This window comes from Oncorhynchus clarkii, chromosome 16, assembly GCF_045791955.1.
Source record: "Oncorhynchus clarkii lewisi isolate Uvic-CL-2024 chromosome 16, UVic_Ocla_1.0, whole genome shotgun sequence".
Lineage (NCBI taxonomy): Eukaryota > Metazoa > Chordata > Actinopteri > Salmoniformes > Salmonidae > Oncorhynchus > Oncorhynchus clarkii.
In genome coordinates, this window is record NC_092162.1 from 1,629,567 (window position 1) to 1,644,860 (window position 15,294).

Consider the following 15,294-nt stretch of genomic DNA (forward strand, 5'->3'; position numbering starts at 1 on the left):
GGTGTGTTATTTAGTAGAAGTGGCTTCGAGGTTGAGGATGCTAGGTGGTTATTTAGTAGTAGTGGCTTGGAGGCCAGGGGGGTTATTTAGTTTTAGTGGCTTGGAGGCTAGGGGGGTTATTTAGTAGTATTGGCTTGGAGGCTAGGGGGGTTATTTAGTAGTAGTGGCTTGGAGGCTAAGGGGGTCATTTAGTAGTAGTGGCTTGGAGGCTAGGGGGGTTATTTAGTAGTAGTGGCTTGGAGGTTGAGGTGGCTAGGGGGGTTATTTAGTAGTAGTTGCTTGGAGGCTGGGGGGTTATTTAGTAGTAGTGGCTTGAAGGCTAGGGGGGGTATTTAGTAATAGTTGCTTGGAGGCTGGGGGGTTATTTTGTAGTTGTGGCTTGGAGGCTGGGGGGTTATTTAGTAGTTGTGGCTTGAAGGATTGGGGGTTATTTAGTCGTAATGGCTTGAAGGCTAGTGAGGTTATTTAGTAGTAGTGGCTTGGAGGCTAGGGGGGTTATTTAGTAGTAGTGGCTTGGAGGCTATGGGGGTTATTTAGTAGTAGTGGCTTTGAGGCTATGGGGGTTATTTAGTACGAGTGGCTTGGAGGCTATGGGCGTTATTTAGTAGTAGTGGCTTGAAGGATTGGGGGTTATTTAGTCGTAGTGGCTTGGAGGCTAGGGGGGTTATTTAGTAGGAGTGGCTTGGAGGCTAAGGGGGTCATTTAGTAGTAGTGGCTTGGAAGCTAGGGGGGTTATTTAGTAGTAGTGGCTTGGAGGCTAGGGGGGTTATTTAGTAGTAGTGGCTTGGAGGCTAGGGGGGTTATTTAGTAGTAGTGGCTTGGAGGCTAAGGGGGTCATTTAGTAGTAGTGGCTTGGAAGCTAGGGGGGTTATTTAGTAGTAGTGGCTTGGAGGCTAAGGGGGTCATTTAGTAGTAGTGGCTTGGAGACTAGGAGGGTTATTTAGTAGTAGTGGCTTGGAGGTTGAGGTGGCTAGGGGGTTATTTAGTAGCAGTTGCTTGGAGGCTGGGGGTTATTTAGTAGTAGTGGCTTGGAGGCTAGGGGGGTTATTTAGTAGTTGTGGCTTGAAGGATTGGGGGTTATTTAGTTGTAGTGGCTTGGAGGCTAGGGGGGTTATTTAGTAGTTGTGGCTTGAAGGATTGGGGGTTATTTAGTTGTAGTGGCTTGGAGGCAAGGGGGTTATTTAGTAGTTGTGGCTTGGAGGCTAGGGGGTTTATTTAGTAGTAGTGGCTTGGAGGCTAGGGGGGGTATTTTGTAGTTGTGGCTTGGAGGTTGAGGAGGCTATAGGGGTTATTTAGTAGTAGTGGCTTGGAGGTTGAGGAGGCTAGGGGGGCTATTTAGTAGTAATGGCTTGGAGGCTAGGGGGATTTTTAGTAGTAGTGGCTTGGAGGCTAGGGGGGTTATTTAGTAGTTGTGGCTTGAAGGATTGGGGGTTATTTAGTTGTAGTGGCTTGAAGGCTAGTGGGGTTATTTAGTAGTAGTGGCTTGGAGGTTGAAGAGGCTAGGGGGGTTATTTAGTAGTAGTGGCTTGGAGGTTAAGGGGGTTATTTAGTAGTAGTGGCTTGGAGGCTAGGGGGGTTATTTAGTAGTAGTGGCTTGGAGGATAAGGGGGTTATTTAGTAGTAGTGGCTTGGAGGCTAGGGGGGTTATTTAGTAGTTGTGGCTTGAAGGATTGGGGGTTATTTAGTTGTAGTGGCTTGGAGGCTAGGGGGGTTATTTAGTAGTATTGGCTTGGAGGCTGGGGAGGTTATTTAGTAGTAGTGGCTTGGAGGTTGAAGAGGCTAGGGGGGTTATTTAATAGTAGTGGCTTGGAGGCTAGGGGGGTTATTTAGTAGTAGTCGCTTGGAGGCTAGGGGGGTTATTTAGTAGTATTGGCTTGGAGGCTGGGTGGTTATATAGTAGTAGTGGCTTGGAGGCTAGGGGGGTTATTTAGTTGTAGTGGCTATTAGGCAAGGGGGGTTATTTAGTAGTAGTGGCTTGGAGGCTAGGGGGGTTATTTAGTAGTAGTGGCTTGGAGGCTAGGGAGGGTATTTACTAGTAGTTACTTGGAGGCTGGGGTGTTATTTAGTAGTAGTGGCTTCGAGGTTGAGGAGACTAGGGGGGCTTATTTAGTAGTAGTGGCTTGTAGGCTAGGTGGGTTATTTAGTAGTAGTGGCTTGGAGTTTGAGGAGAATAGGGGGGTTATTTAGTAGTAGTGTGTTTGGAGGCTAGGGGCGGTTATTTAGTAGTAGTGTGTTTGGAGGCTAGGGGGGGTTATTTAGTAGTAGTGGTTTGGAGGCTAGGGGGGTTATTTAGTCGTAGTGGCTTGGAGGCTAGGGGGGTTATTTATTTGTTGTGGCTTGGAGGCTAGGGGGGGTTATTTAGTAGTAGTGGCTTGGAGGCTAGGGGGGTTATTTAGTCGTAGTGGCTTGGAGGCTAGGGGGGTTATTTATTCGTAGTTGCTTGGAGGCTAGGGGGGGGGGGTAGGGTATTTAGTAGCAGTGGCTTGGAGGGAGGGGACACTAGGGAAGTATTTTAGTTGCAATGGCTTGGAGTCCAGGGGGGTTGTTTTGTAGTAGTGGCTTGGAGGCTGAGGGGTCTAGGTGTGTTATTTAGTAGAAGTGGCTGGGAGGCTGAGGGGTCTAGGTGTGTTATTTAGTAGAAGTGGCTGGGAGGCTGAGGGGGCTAGCTGTGTTCTTTAGTCGAAGTGGCTTGGAGGCTGAGGGGGCTAGGTGTGTTATTTAGTACAAGTGGCTTGGAGGCTAGAGGGGTTAATTAGTCGTAGTGGCTTGAGGGCTAGGGGGGTTATTTAGTAGAAGTGGCTGGGAGGCTGAGGGGTCTAGGTGTGTTATTTAGTAGAAGTGGCTTGGAGGCTGAGGGGGCTAGGTGTGTTATTTAGTAGAAGTGGCTGGGAGGCTGAGGGGGCTAGCTGTGTTCTTTAGTCGAAGTGGCTTGGAGGCTGAGGGGGCTAGGTGTGTTATTTAGTACAAGTGGCTTGGAGGCTAGAGGGGTTAATTAGTCGTAGTGGCTTGAGGGCTAGGGGGGTTATTTAGTAGTAGTGGCTTGAGGGCTAGGTGGCATATTTACTAGTAGTGGCTTAGAGGCTAGGGGGTTATTTACTAGTAGTGGCTTGGAGGCTATGGGGGTTATTTAGTAGTAGTGGCTTGGAGGCTAGGGGGGTTATTTAGTCATAGTGGCTTGAGGGCTAGGGGGGATATTTACTAGTAGTGGCTTGGAGGCTAGGGGGGGTATTTACTAGTAGTGGCTTGGAGGCTAAGGGGGTCATTTAGTAGTAGTGGCTTGGAGGCTAGGGGGGTTATTTAGTAGTAGTGGCTTGAAGGCTAATGGGGTTATGTAGTAGTAGTGGCTTGGAGGCTAGGGGGGTTATTTAGTAGTAGTGGCTTGAAGGCTAGTGGGGTTATTTAGTAGTAGTGGCTTGGAGGCTAGGGGGCTAATTTAGTAGTAGTGGCTTGAAGGCTATGTGGGTTATTTAGTAGTATTGGCTTGGAGGTTGAAGAGCCTAGGGGGGTTATTTAGTAGTAGTGGCTTGGAGTCTAGGTGGGTTATTTAGTAGTATTGGCTTGGAGGCTGGGGGGTTATATAGTAGTAGTGGCTTCGAGGTTGAGGAGAATAGGGGGGTTATTTAGTAGTAGTGTGTTTGGAGGCTAGGGGGGTTATTTAGTAGTAGTGGCTTGGAGGGAGGGGACACTAGTGAAGTATTTCAGTTGTAATGGTTTGGAGTCCAGGGGGGTTGTTTTGTAGTAGTGGCTTGGAGGCTGAGGGGTCTAGGTGTGTTATTTAGTAGAAGTTGCTTGGAGGCTGAAGGGGCTAGGTGTGTTATTTAGTAGAAGTGGCTTGGAGGCTGAGGGGGCTAGGTGTGTTCTTTAGTAGAAGTGGCTTGGAGGCTGAGGGAGCTGTGTGTGTTCTTTAGTAGAAGTGGCTTGGAGGCTGAGGGGGCTAGGTGTGTTCTTTAGTAGAAGTGGCTTGGAGGCTGAGGGGGCTAGGTGTGTTCTTTAGTAGAAGTGGCTTGGAGGTTGAGGAGGCTAGTGGGGTTATTTAGTAGTAGTGGCTTGGAGGCTAGGGGGGTTATTTAGTAGAAGTTGCTTGGAGGCTGAGGGGGCTAGGTGTGTTCTTTAGTACTTGTTTGCTTGGAGGCTGAGGGGGCTAGGTGTGTTCTTTAGTACTAGTGGCTTGGAGGCTGAGGGGGCTAGGTGTGCTATTTAGTAGAAGTGGCTTGGAGGCTGAGGGGGCTAGGTGTGTTCTTTAGTACTAGTGCTTGGAGGCTGAGGGGGCTAGGTGTGTTCTTTAGTAGTAGTGGCTTGGAGGCTGAGGGGGCTAGGTGTCTTCTTTAGTACTAGTGGCTTGGAGGCTGAGGGGGCTAGGTGTGTTCTTTAGTAGTAGTGGCTTGGAGGCTGAGGGGGCTAGGTGTGTTCTTTAGTAGAAGTGGCTTGGAGGCTGAGGGGGCTAGGTGTGTTCTTTAGTTGATGTGGCTTGGAGGCTGAGGGGGCTAGGTGTGTTATTTAGTAGTAGTGGCTTGGAGGCTAGGGGGGTTATTTAGTAGTAGTGGCTTGGAGGCTGAGGGGGCTAGGTGTGTTCTTTAGTAGAAGTGGCTTGGAGGCTGAGGGGGCTAGGTGTGTTCTTTAGTAGAAGTGGCTTGGAGGCTGAGGGGGCTAGGTGTGTTCTTTAGTAGTAGTGGCTTGGAGGCTGAGGGGGCTAGGTGTGTTCTTTGGTAGAAGTGGCTTGGAGGCTGAGGGGGCTAGGTGTGTTCTTTAGTTGAACTGGCTTCGAGACTATGGGAGTTATTTATTAATATTGTTTTGGTGGCTACAGGGGTTATTTAGTAGAAGTGGCTTGGAGGTTTTGGAAGATAGGGGGGTTAATTAGTTGCAATGGCTTGGAGGCTAAGGGGGTTATTTAGTAGTAGTGGTTTGGAGGGTGATGAGCCTACGTGGGTTATTTAGTAGTAGTGGTTTGGAGGCTAGGGGGGTTATTTCATATTTTTGGCTTGGAGGCTAGGTGCTTATTTAGTAGTAGTGGCTTGGATGCTAGTGGGGTTATTTTGTACTAGTGGCTTGGAGGCTATGGGGGTTATTTACTAGTAGTGGCTTGGAGGCTGGGGGGTTATTTAGTAGTAGTGGCTTGGAGGCTAGGGGGGTTATTTAGTAGTATTGGCTTGGAGGCTAGGGGGTTATTTAGTAGTAGTGGCTTGGAGGGTAGAGGTTTTATTAAGTAGTAGTGGCTTGGAGGCTAGGGGCATTATTTAGTAGTAGTGGCCTGGAGGCTATTGGGGTTATTTAGTAGTAGTGGCTTGGAGGCTCGGGGGGTTATTTAGTCGTAGTGGCTTGAGGGCTAGGGGGGTTATTTAGTAGTAGTGGCCTGGAGGCTAGGGGGGTTATTTTCTAGTAGTGGCTTGGAGGCTATTGGGGTTATTTAGTAGTAGTGGCTTGGAGGCTCGGGGGGTTATTTAGTCGTAGTGGCTTGAGAGCTAGGGGGGTTATTTAGTAGTAGTGGCTTGAGGGCTAGAGGGGGTATTTACTAGTAGTGGCTTGGAGGCTATGGGGGTTATTTAGTAGTAGTGGCTTGGAGGCTAGGGGGGTTATTTAGTAGTATTGGCTTGGAGGCTAGGGGGTTATTTAGTAGTAGTGGTTTGGAGGTTGAAGAGGCTAGTGGGGTTATTTAGTAGTAGTGGCTTGGAGGCTAGGTGGATTATTTAGTAGTAGTGGCTTGGAGGCTGGGTGGGTTGTTTAGTAGTATTGGCTTGGAGGCTGGGTGGTTATATAGTAGTAGTGGTTTGGAGGCTAGGGGGGTTATTTAGTAGTAGTGGCTTGGAGGCTAGGGGGGGTATTTACTAGTAGTTATTTGGAGGCTGGGGGGTTATTTAGTAGTAGTGGCTTGGAGTTTGAGGAGAATAGGGGGGTTATTTAGTAGTAGTGGTTTGGAGGCTAGGGGGGTTATTTAGTCGTAGTGGCTTGGAGGCTAGGGGGGTTATTTATTCGTAGTGGCTGAGGGGGCTAGGTGTGTTATTTAGTAGAAGTGGCTTGGAGGCTTAGGTGGCTAGGTGTGTTATTTAGTAGAAGTGGCTTGGAGGCTGAGGGGGCTAGGTGTGTTATTTAGTAGAAGTGGCTTGGAGGCTGAGGGGGCTAGGTGTGTTCTTTAGTAGAAGTGGCTTGGAGGCTGAGGGGGCTAGGTGTGTTCTTTAGTATAAGTGGCTTGGAGGCTGAGGGGGCTAGGTGTGTTCTTTAGTAGAAGTGGCTTGGAGGTTGAGGGGGCTAGGTGTGTTCTTTAGTAGAAGTGGCTTGGAGGCTGAGGGGGCTAGGTGTGTTCTTTAGTAGAAGTGGCTTGGAGGCTGAGGAGGCTAGGGGGGTTATTTAGTAGTAGTGGCTTGGAGGCTAGGGGGTTATTTAGTTGGATTGGCTTGGAGGCTGAGGGGGCTAGGTGTGTTCTTTAGTAGAAGTGGCTTGGAGGCTAGGGGGGGTATTTAGTAGAAGTTGCTTAGAGGCTGAGGGGGCTAGGTGTGTTCTTTAGTACTTTTGGCTTGGAGGCTGAGGGGGCTAGGTATGTTCTTTAGTACTATTGGCTTGGAGGCTGAGGGGGCTAGGTGTGCTATTTAGTAGAAGTGGCTTGGAGGCTGAGGGGGCTAGGTGTGTTCTTTAGTACTAGTGCTTGGAGGCTGAGGGGGCTAGGTGTGTTCTTTAGTAGTAGTGGCTTGGAGGCTGAGGGGGCTAGGTGTGTTCTTTAGTACTAGTGGCTTGGAGGCTGAGGGGGCTAGGTGTGTTCTTTAGTAGTAGTGGCTTGGAGGCTGAGGGGGCTAGGTGTGTTCTTTAGTAGAAGTGGCTTGGAGGCTGAGGGGGCTAGGTGTGTTCTTTAGTTGATGTGGCTTGAAGGCTGAGGGGGCTAGGTGTGTTATTTAGTAGTAGTGGCTTGGAGGCTAGGGTGGTTATTTAGTAGTAGTGGCTTGGAGGCTGAGGGGGCTAGGTGTGTTCTTTAGTAGAAGTGGCTTGGAGGCTGAAGGGGCTAGGTGTGTTCTTTAGTAGAAGTGGCTTGGAGGCTGAGGGGGCTAGGTGTGTTCTTTAGTACTAGTGGCTTGGAGGCTGAGGGGGCTAGGTGTGTTCTTTAGTAGAAGTGGCTTGGAGGCTGAGGGTTCTAGGTGTGTTCTTTAGTTGAACTGGCTTCGAGACTATGGGAGTTATTTATTAATATTGTTTTGGTGGCTACGGGGGTTATTTAGTAGTAGTGGCTTGGAGGTTTTGGAAGATAGGGGGGTTAATTAGTTGCAATGGCTTGGAGGCTAAGGGGGTTATTTAGTAGTAGTGGCTTGGAGGGTGAGGAGCCTACGTGGGTTATTTAGTAGTAGTGGTTTGGAGGCTAGGGGGGTTATTTAATATTTTTGGCTTGGAGGCTAGGTGCTTATTTAGTAGTAGTGGCTTGGAGGCTATGGGGGTTATTTACTAGTAGTGGCTTGGAGGCTGGGGGGTTATTTAGTAGTAGTGGCTTGGAGGCTGGGGGGTTATTTAGTAGTAGTGGCTTGGAGGCTAGGGGGGTTATTTAGTAGTATTGGCTTGGAGGCTAGGGGGTTATTTAGTAGTAGTGGCTTGGAGGCTATGGGGGTTATTTACTAGTAGTGGCTTGGAGGCTGGGGGGTTATTTAGTAGTAGTGGCTTGGAGGGTAGAGGTTTTATTAAGTAATAGTGGCTTGGAGGCTAGGGGCGTTATTTAGTAGTAGTGGCCTGGAGGCTAGGGGGGTTATTTACTAGTAGTGGCTTGGAGGCTATGGGGGTTATTTAGTAGTAGTGGCTTGGAGGCTCGGGGGGTTATTTAGTCGTAGTGGCTTGAGGGCTAGGGGGGTTATTTAGTAGTAGTGGCTTGAGGGCTAGAGGGGGTATTTACTAGTAGTGGCTTGGAGGCTATGGGGGTTATTTAGTAGTAGTGGCTTGGAGGCTAGGGGGGTTATTTAGTCGTAGTGGCTTGGAGGCTAGGGGGGTTATTTAGTAGTAGTGGCTTGGAGGCTAGGGGGGTTATTTAGTCGTAGTGGCTTGGAGGCTAGGGGGGTTATTTAGTAGTAGTGGCTTGGAGGCTAGGGGGGTTATTTAGTCGTAGTGGCTTGGAGGCTAGGGGGGTTATTTAGTAGTAGTGGCTTGGAGGCTAGGGGGTTATTTAGTGGTAGTGGCTTGGAGTCTAGGGGGGTTATTTTTTAGTAGTGGCTTGGAGGCTAGGGGGGTTATTTAGTAGTAGTGGCTTGGAGGCTAGGGGGGTTATTTAGTCGTAGTGGCTTGGAGGCTAGGGGGGTTATTTAGTAGAAGTGGCTTGGAGGCTGGGGGGTTATTTACTAGTAGTGGCTTGGAGGCTAGGGGGGTATTTAGTAGTAGTGGCATGGAGGCTAGGGGGGTTATTTACTAGTAGTGGCTTGGAGGCTAGGGGGGTTATTTAGTAGTAGTGGCTTGGAGGCTAGGGGGGTTATTTAGTAGTAGTGGCTTGAGGGCTAGAGGTTTTATTAAGTAATAGTGGCTTGGAGGCTAGGGGCGTTATTTAGTAGTAGTGGCCTGGAGGCTAGGGGGGTTATTTACTAGTAGTGGCTTGGAGGCTATGGGGGTTATTTAGTAGTAGTGGCTTGGAGGCTCGGGGGGTTATTTAGTCGTAGTGGCTTGAGGGCTAGGGGGGTTATTTAGTAGTAGTGGCTTGAGGGCTAGAGGGGGTATTTACTAGTAGTGGCTTGGAGGCTATGGGGGTTATTTAGTAGTAGTGGCTTGGAGGCTAGGGGGGTTATTTAGTCGTAGTGGCTTGGAGGCTAGGGGGGTTATTTAGTAGTAGTGGCTTGGAGGCTAGGGGGGTTATTTAGTCGTAGTGGCTTGGAGGCTAGGGGGGTTATTTAGTAGTAGTGGCTTGGAGGCTAGGGGGGTTATTTAGTCGTAGTGGCTTGGAGGCTAGGGGGGTTATTTAGTAGTAGTGGCTTGGAGGCTAGGGGGTTATTTAGTGGTAGTGGCTTGGAGTCTAGGGGGGTTATTTTTTAGTAGTGGCTTGGAGGCTAGGGGGGTTATTTAGTAGTAGTGGCTTGGAGGCTAGGGGGGTTATTTAGTCGTAGTGGCTTGGAGGCTAGGGGGGTTATTTAGTAGAAGTGGCTTGGAGGCTGGGGGGTTATTTACTAGTAGTGGCTTGGAGGCTAGGGGGGTATTTAGTAGTAGTGGCATGGAGGCTAGGGGGGTTATTTACTAGTAGTGGCTTGGAGGCTAGGGGGGTTATTTAGTAGTAGTGGCTTGGAGGCTAGGGGGGTTATTTAGTAGTAGTGGCTTGAAGGGGTTATTTAGTAGTAGTGGCTTGGAGGCTAGGGGGTGTATTTAGTAGTAGTGGCTTGGAGGCTGGGGGGTTATTTACTAGTAGTGGCTTGGAGGCTAGGGGGGGTATTTAGTAGTAGTGGCATGGAGGCTAGTGGGGGTTATTTAGTAGAAGTGGCTTGGAGGCTGGGGGGTTATTTACTAGTAGTGGCTTGGAGGCTTGGGGGGTTATTTAGTAGTAGTGGCTAGGAGGGTTATTTAGTAGTAGGTGCTTGGAGGCCAGGAGGGTTATTTAGTAGTAGGTGCTTGGAGCCTAGGAGGGTTATTTAGTGGTATGTGCTTGGAGGCTAGGGGGGTTATTTATTCGTAGTAGCTGAGGGGGCTAGGTGTGTTATTTAGTAGAAGTGGATTGGAGGCTGAGGGGGCTAGGTGTGTTATTTAGTAGAAGTGGCTTGGAGGCTGGGGGGTTATTTAGTAGTATGTGCTTGGAGGCTCGGAGGGTTATTTAGTAGTAGGTGCTTGGAGGCTCGGAGGGTTATTTAGTAGTATGTGCTTGGAGCCTAGGAGGGTTATTTAGTGGTAGTGTGTTGTTGTTTTTGTAGTATTAGTGGCTTGGATGTTGACGGTTGTCCCAGGCCAATGGTGGGTTTGGCCTACCTAGTGGCAGGTAGTGAGAGTGGGGTTTGGGTGGGTTTGTGGTTGTGGTTGTGGTGCATTATGGGAAGCCTAGGACCAGGAAGTGAACAGGAAGCTGAACTGTGTTTCATTGATTTCAGGGATGAGAGCTGCAGTCAGGAGGGCGATGGTGGTGATGAGGATCTGGGGGAGGAAGGGGAGGAGTTTGAGTGTTACCCCCCGGGGATGAAGGTGCAGGTGAGGTATGGGCGTGGTCGCAGCCTGAAGACGTACCAGGCCACTGTGAAAGAGGCTGACGTGGAGGGGGGAGAGGTGCTCTACCTGGTTCACTACTGTGGCTGGAACGTCAGGTAAGATTAGCAGGACACACAGCCCTGGGGAATATGACCTATCACCTCAATATATCTATCACCTGACCCCTACTAGTTTTGTAGATATGAATATATATTAGTGGAGAGGTGTGGCTGGAATGGCAGGTAAGATTAGCAGGACACACAGCCCTGGGGAATATGACCTATCACCTCAATATATCTATCACCTGACCCCTACTAGTTTTGTAGATATGAATATATATTAGTGGAGAGGTTTGGCTGAAACGGCAGGTAAGATTAGCAGGACACACAGCCCTGGGGAATATGACCTATCACCTTCCTAGCCACCACTAGTATTACAGCTATATTATTTACCCTCCTCAAATAGACCCAGCTGTAAATATAAAGAGCTTACCTTTTAAATGGAGATCCCTATAGCAACAACATGGATATTCCTTCCTCTCTGTTTTGAAACAAGCTCACATATATTATATTTATATATCATTGATTATATCTTACCATCAGCTATAGATAATGTAATGTTTTTTCTGTGTCAGGACTAATTAATTATCATTGCACTGTGGACATCTAGTGGTTAACATTGAGAATTGGGGCAGTAATCAGTAATGACTTTGGTTTGTTGACGTTTTAAGGTATTGATTGACAGCTTGTCTCCCCGTCCGTCTGTCTGTCTGTCCTCCCACTGTCATCTAGAGACGGGCTGAGTTTGACCATAAAACAAAGCTCTTTCACAGAGCCTTCTCATTGAAGAATAGAGCTATTTTATGATGTCCTAAGCCACTTTAAAATGCAATTTAATCCTCATTCACGTTATAGGGCTAAACCTACCCAAGCCAAGCTGAGAAACTGAGCTTGCCTGGTTAAACATCCACCATAATTGCTGGAACCATACTGGAAAGGATCACAAGCAGAAGGGTACGGCCCTATCGTGTGAATCTGGTATTAAAGTGCTGCTATACTCACCTCTACCTCTCTCCCCCCTGGGCCAGAGACAGGGTAATAAATACACTGTTACTATGTAGAAGTAGAGTTGGCATACATAAGACAGACACAATAGTGAAGAGCTTTTCACAGTGAGACCAATGTAGGGATGTCATTGTCTTACTGTTGTTTTGTGGTTGAATTCCATAAGTTGTTGAGCAGAGGTTATTTTCTCTGCGTTACTGTGTCTTGTGGTCTTGTGGACATTGGAAGACTTTCATTCCTTTCTGTAGATCCAAGTAGACTACCTTTGGGTAGTTAAACAGTCTGTAAATCATTTCTATGGTTGTTGGTATTATCATAGTGTTGCCTTATCTTAAGGTTGTTTTATTCCATAATTATAATGTGGATTTGTCTTCATTAAGGCTGTCTTATTCCATGTAATAATTTTGATTTATCTTAATTATGGTGGTTTTATTCCATGATATAATTATGGGGCGGCAGGTAGCCTAGTGGTTAGAGCGTTGGACCAGTAACTGAAAGGTTGCAAGATCAAATCCCAGAGCTGACAAGGTAAAAATCTGTCGTTCTGCCCCTGAACAGGCAGTCATTGAAAATAAGAATTTGTTCTTAACTGACTTGCCTAGTTAAATAAAGGTCAAATAAAAAAAATATGTTGATATACAGTACCAGTCAAAGGTTTGGACACAGCTACTCATTCCTGGATTTTTCTTTATTTTCACTATTTTCTATATTATAGAATAATAGTGAAGACATCAAAACTATGAAATAACACATATGGAACCATGTAGTAACCAAACAAAAATGTAATCAAATCAAAATATATTATATTTTAGATTCTTCAAAGTAACCACCTTGATGACAGCTTTGCACACTCTTGGCATTATCTCAACCAGCTTCACCTGGAATGCTTTTCCATCAGTCTTGAAGGAGTTCCCACATATGCTGAGCACTTGTTGGCTGCTGTTCTTTCACTCCGCGGTCTAACTCATCCCAAACCATCTCAATTGGGTTGAGGTCGGGTGATTGTGGAGGCCAGGTCATCTGATGCAGCACTCCAGCACTCACCTTCTTGGTCAAAAATCCCTTACACAGCCTGGAGGTGTGTTGGGTCATTGTGCTGTTGAAAAAGAAATTATAGTCCCACTAAGCCCAAACCATATGGGATGGCGTATCGCTGCAGAATGCTGTGGAGGCCATGCTGGTTAAGTCTGCCTTGAGTTCTAAATAAATCATTGACAGTGTCAGCAGCAAAGCACCCCCACACCATCACACCTCCTCCTCCTCCATGCTTCACGTTGGGAAATACACATGTGGAGATCTGTTCACCTACTCTGCGTCTCACAAAGACATGGCCGTTGGAACCAAAAATCTCATATTTGAACTCATCAGACCAAAAGACAGATTTCCACCGGTCTAATGTCCATTGCTTGTGTTTCTTGGCCGAAGCAAGTCTCGTCTTCTTATTGGTGTCGTTTAGTAGTGGTTTCTTCCCAGCATTTCAACCATGAAGGCCTGATTTTTTTTTAAAGTATTTTATTTGACCTTTTTAACAAGGCAAGTCAGTTAAGAACAAATTCTTATTTACAATGACGGCCTACCCTGGCCAAACCCTAAGTCGTACGACACTGGGCCGATTGTGAGCCGCACTATGGGACTCCCAATTATAACCGGTTGTGATACAGCCTGGAATCGAACCAGGGTCTGTAGTGACACCTCTAGCACTGAGACCGCTGCGCCACTCGGGGGGTCTCCTCTGAACAGTTTACGTTGAGATGTGTCTGTCACTTGAACTCTGAAGCATTTATTTGGGTTGCAATTTCTGAGGCTGGTAACTCTAATGAACTTATCCTCTGCAGCAGAGGTAACTCTGGGTCTTCCTTTCCTGTGGCGGTCCTCATGAGAGCCAGTTTCATCATAGCCCTTGATGGTTTTTGCGACTGCACTTGAAGAAACTTTCAAAGTTCTCATTATCCGTATTAACGGACCTTCATGTCTTGAAGTAATGATGGACTGTCATTTCTCTTTGCTTATTTGAGCTGTTCTTGCCATAATATGGACTTGGTCTTTAACCAAAATAGGGCTATCTTCTGTATACCACCCCTACCTTGTCACAACACAACTAATTGTCTCAAACGCATTAAGAAGGAAAGAAATTTCACAAATGAACATTTAACAAGGCACACCTGTTAATTAAAATGTATTCCACGTGACTACCTCATGAAGCTGGTTGAGAGAATGCCAAGATTGTGCAAAGCTGTCATCAAGGCAAAGGGTGGCTACTTTGAAGAATCTCAAATATAATCTTCATTTGTGTTCCAAATGGCACCCTATTCCCTATATAGTGCACTACTTTTGACCAGGGCCAATAGGGAATCCCATAGGTAGTGCACTACTTTTGACCAGGGCCAATAGGGAATCCCATAGGTAGTGCACTACTTTTGACCAGGGCCAATAGGGAATCCCATAGGTAGTGCACTACTTTTGACCAGGGCCCATAGGGAATCCCATAGGTAGTGCACTATATTTGACCAGGGCCCATAGGTAGTACACTACTTTTGACCAGGGCCCATATTGAATCCCATAGGGCTCTGGTCTAAAGTAGTGCACTATAAAGGGAATAGGGTGCCATTTGGGCCATAGGTTTTATAACTGACCTGTGATTGACTCTCTGTCTCTGTCTCTCCCGTTAGATATGATGAGTGGGTCAAAGCTGACAAGATTGTCCGCCCGGCCAATAAGAATGTTCAGAAGATCAAGCACCGTAAGAAGATAAAGGTAGGATAAATAAATGTGTATGAAGATGACATGAGGTTACCACAAGATGCACAACATTACTCTGGAGCCCTAAACATGGTCTTCCTGCCCTCCCAGAACAAAGCGGAGAGAGAGCGCAACCGCCTGGAGCAACTGAACGAGGACCTGGGGAGTCCGTCCCCCAACAGACTACGTGTCCCCCGCCCCTCCTCCAAATCCCTCGGCCCCTGCTCTGCCCACGAGCGCCATGTCTTCTCCAAGATGGAGGACGGTGAGAACCAAAGGACTCTGACTCTGCAGTCTCCAGTCAAGTCTATTGAAATCACTTCTATCCTCAATGGCCTGCAAGGTAGTCACTGCTCTACCTGGCGTTGTACTCTAACAGTATAAAGGTAGTCACTGCTCTACCTGGCGTTGTACTCTAACAGTATACAGGTGGTCACTGCTCTACCTGGCGTTGTACTCTAACAGTATAGAGGTAGTCACTGCTCTACCTGGCGTTGTACTCTAACAGTATACAGGTCACTGCTCTACCTGGCGTTATACTCTAACAGTATACAGGTAGTCACTGATCTACCTGGCGTTGTACTCTAACAGTATAAAGGTAGTCACTGCTCTACCTGGCGTTGTACTCTAACAGTATACAGGTCAATGCTCTACCTGGCGTTGTACTCTAACAGTATACAGGTCACTGCTCTACCTGGCGTTATACTCTAACAGTATACAGGTAGTCACTGATCTACCTGGCGTTGTACTCTAACAGTATAAAGGTAGTCACTGCTCTACCTGGCGTTGTACTCTAACAGTATACAGGTCACTGCTCTACCTGGCGTTGTACTCTAACAGTATAAAGGTCACTGCTCTACCTGGCGTTATACTCTAACAGTATACAGGTGGTCACTGCTCTACCTGGCGTTGTACTCTAACAGTATAAAGGTAGTCACTGCTCTACCTGGCGTTGTACTCTAACAGTATACAGGTGGTCACTGCTCTACCTGCCGTTGTACTCTAACAGTATACAGGTGGTCACTGCTCTACCTGGCGTTGTACTCTAACAGTATACAGGTCACTGCTCTACCTGGCGTTGTACTCTAACAGGATACAGGTAGTCACTGCTCTACCTGGCGTTGTACTCTAACAGTATACAGGTCACTGCTCTACCTGGTGTTGTACTCTAACAGTATACAGGTCACTGCTCTACCTGGCGTTGTACTCTAACAGTATACAGGTCACTGCTCTACCTGGCGTTGTACTCTAACAGTATACAGGTAGTCACTTCTCTACCTGGCGTTGTACTCTAACAGTATACAGGTAGTCACTGCTCTACCTTGCGTTGTACTCTAACAGTATACAGGTCACTGCTCTACCTGGCGTTGTACTC

The 15,294-nt window shown here is 47.4% G+C and overlaps 1 protein-coding gene across 6 annotated transcripts in view; it reads left to right on the plus strand.

The window, feature by feature from the left end:
• Positions 1–15,294, plus strand: part of LOC139367858 (AT-rich interaction domain 4B) — a 167,817-nt gene that overhangs the window by 128,156 nt on the left and 24,367 nt on the right. For 3 of the 6 annotated variants that reach the window (XM_071106192.1, XM_071106193.1, XM_071106197.1), the window contains exons 17-19: positions 10,023–10,232; positions 13,850–13,934; positions 14,031–14,262. In XM_071106192.1, coding sequence (XP_070962293.1) covers positions 10,023–10,232; positions 13,850–13,934; positions 14,031–14,262 — 527 coding nt within the window. The remainder of the gene's footprint in view (positions 1–10,022; positions 10,233–13,849; positions 13,935–14,030; positions 14,263–15,294) is intronic. The other 3 variants (XM_071106194.1, XM_071106195.1, XM_071106196.1) reach the window with 3 other exon arrangements.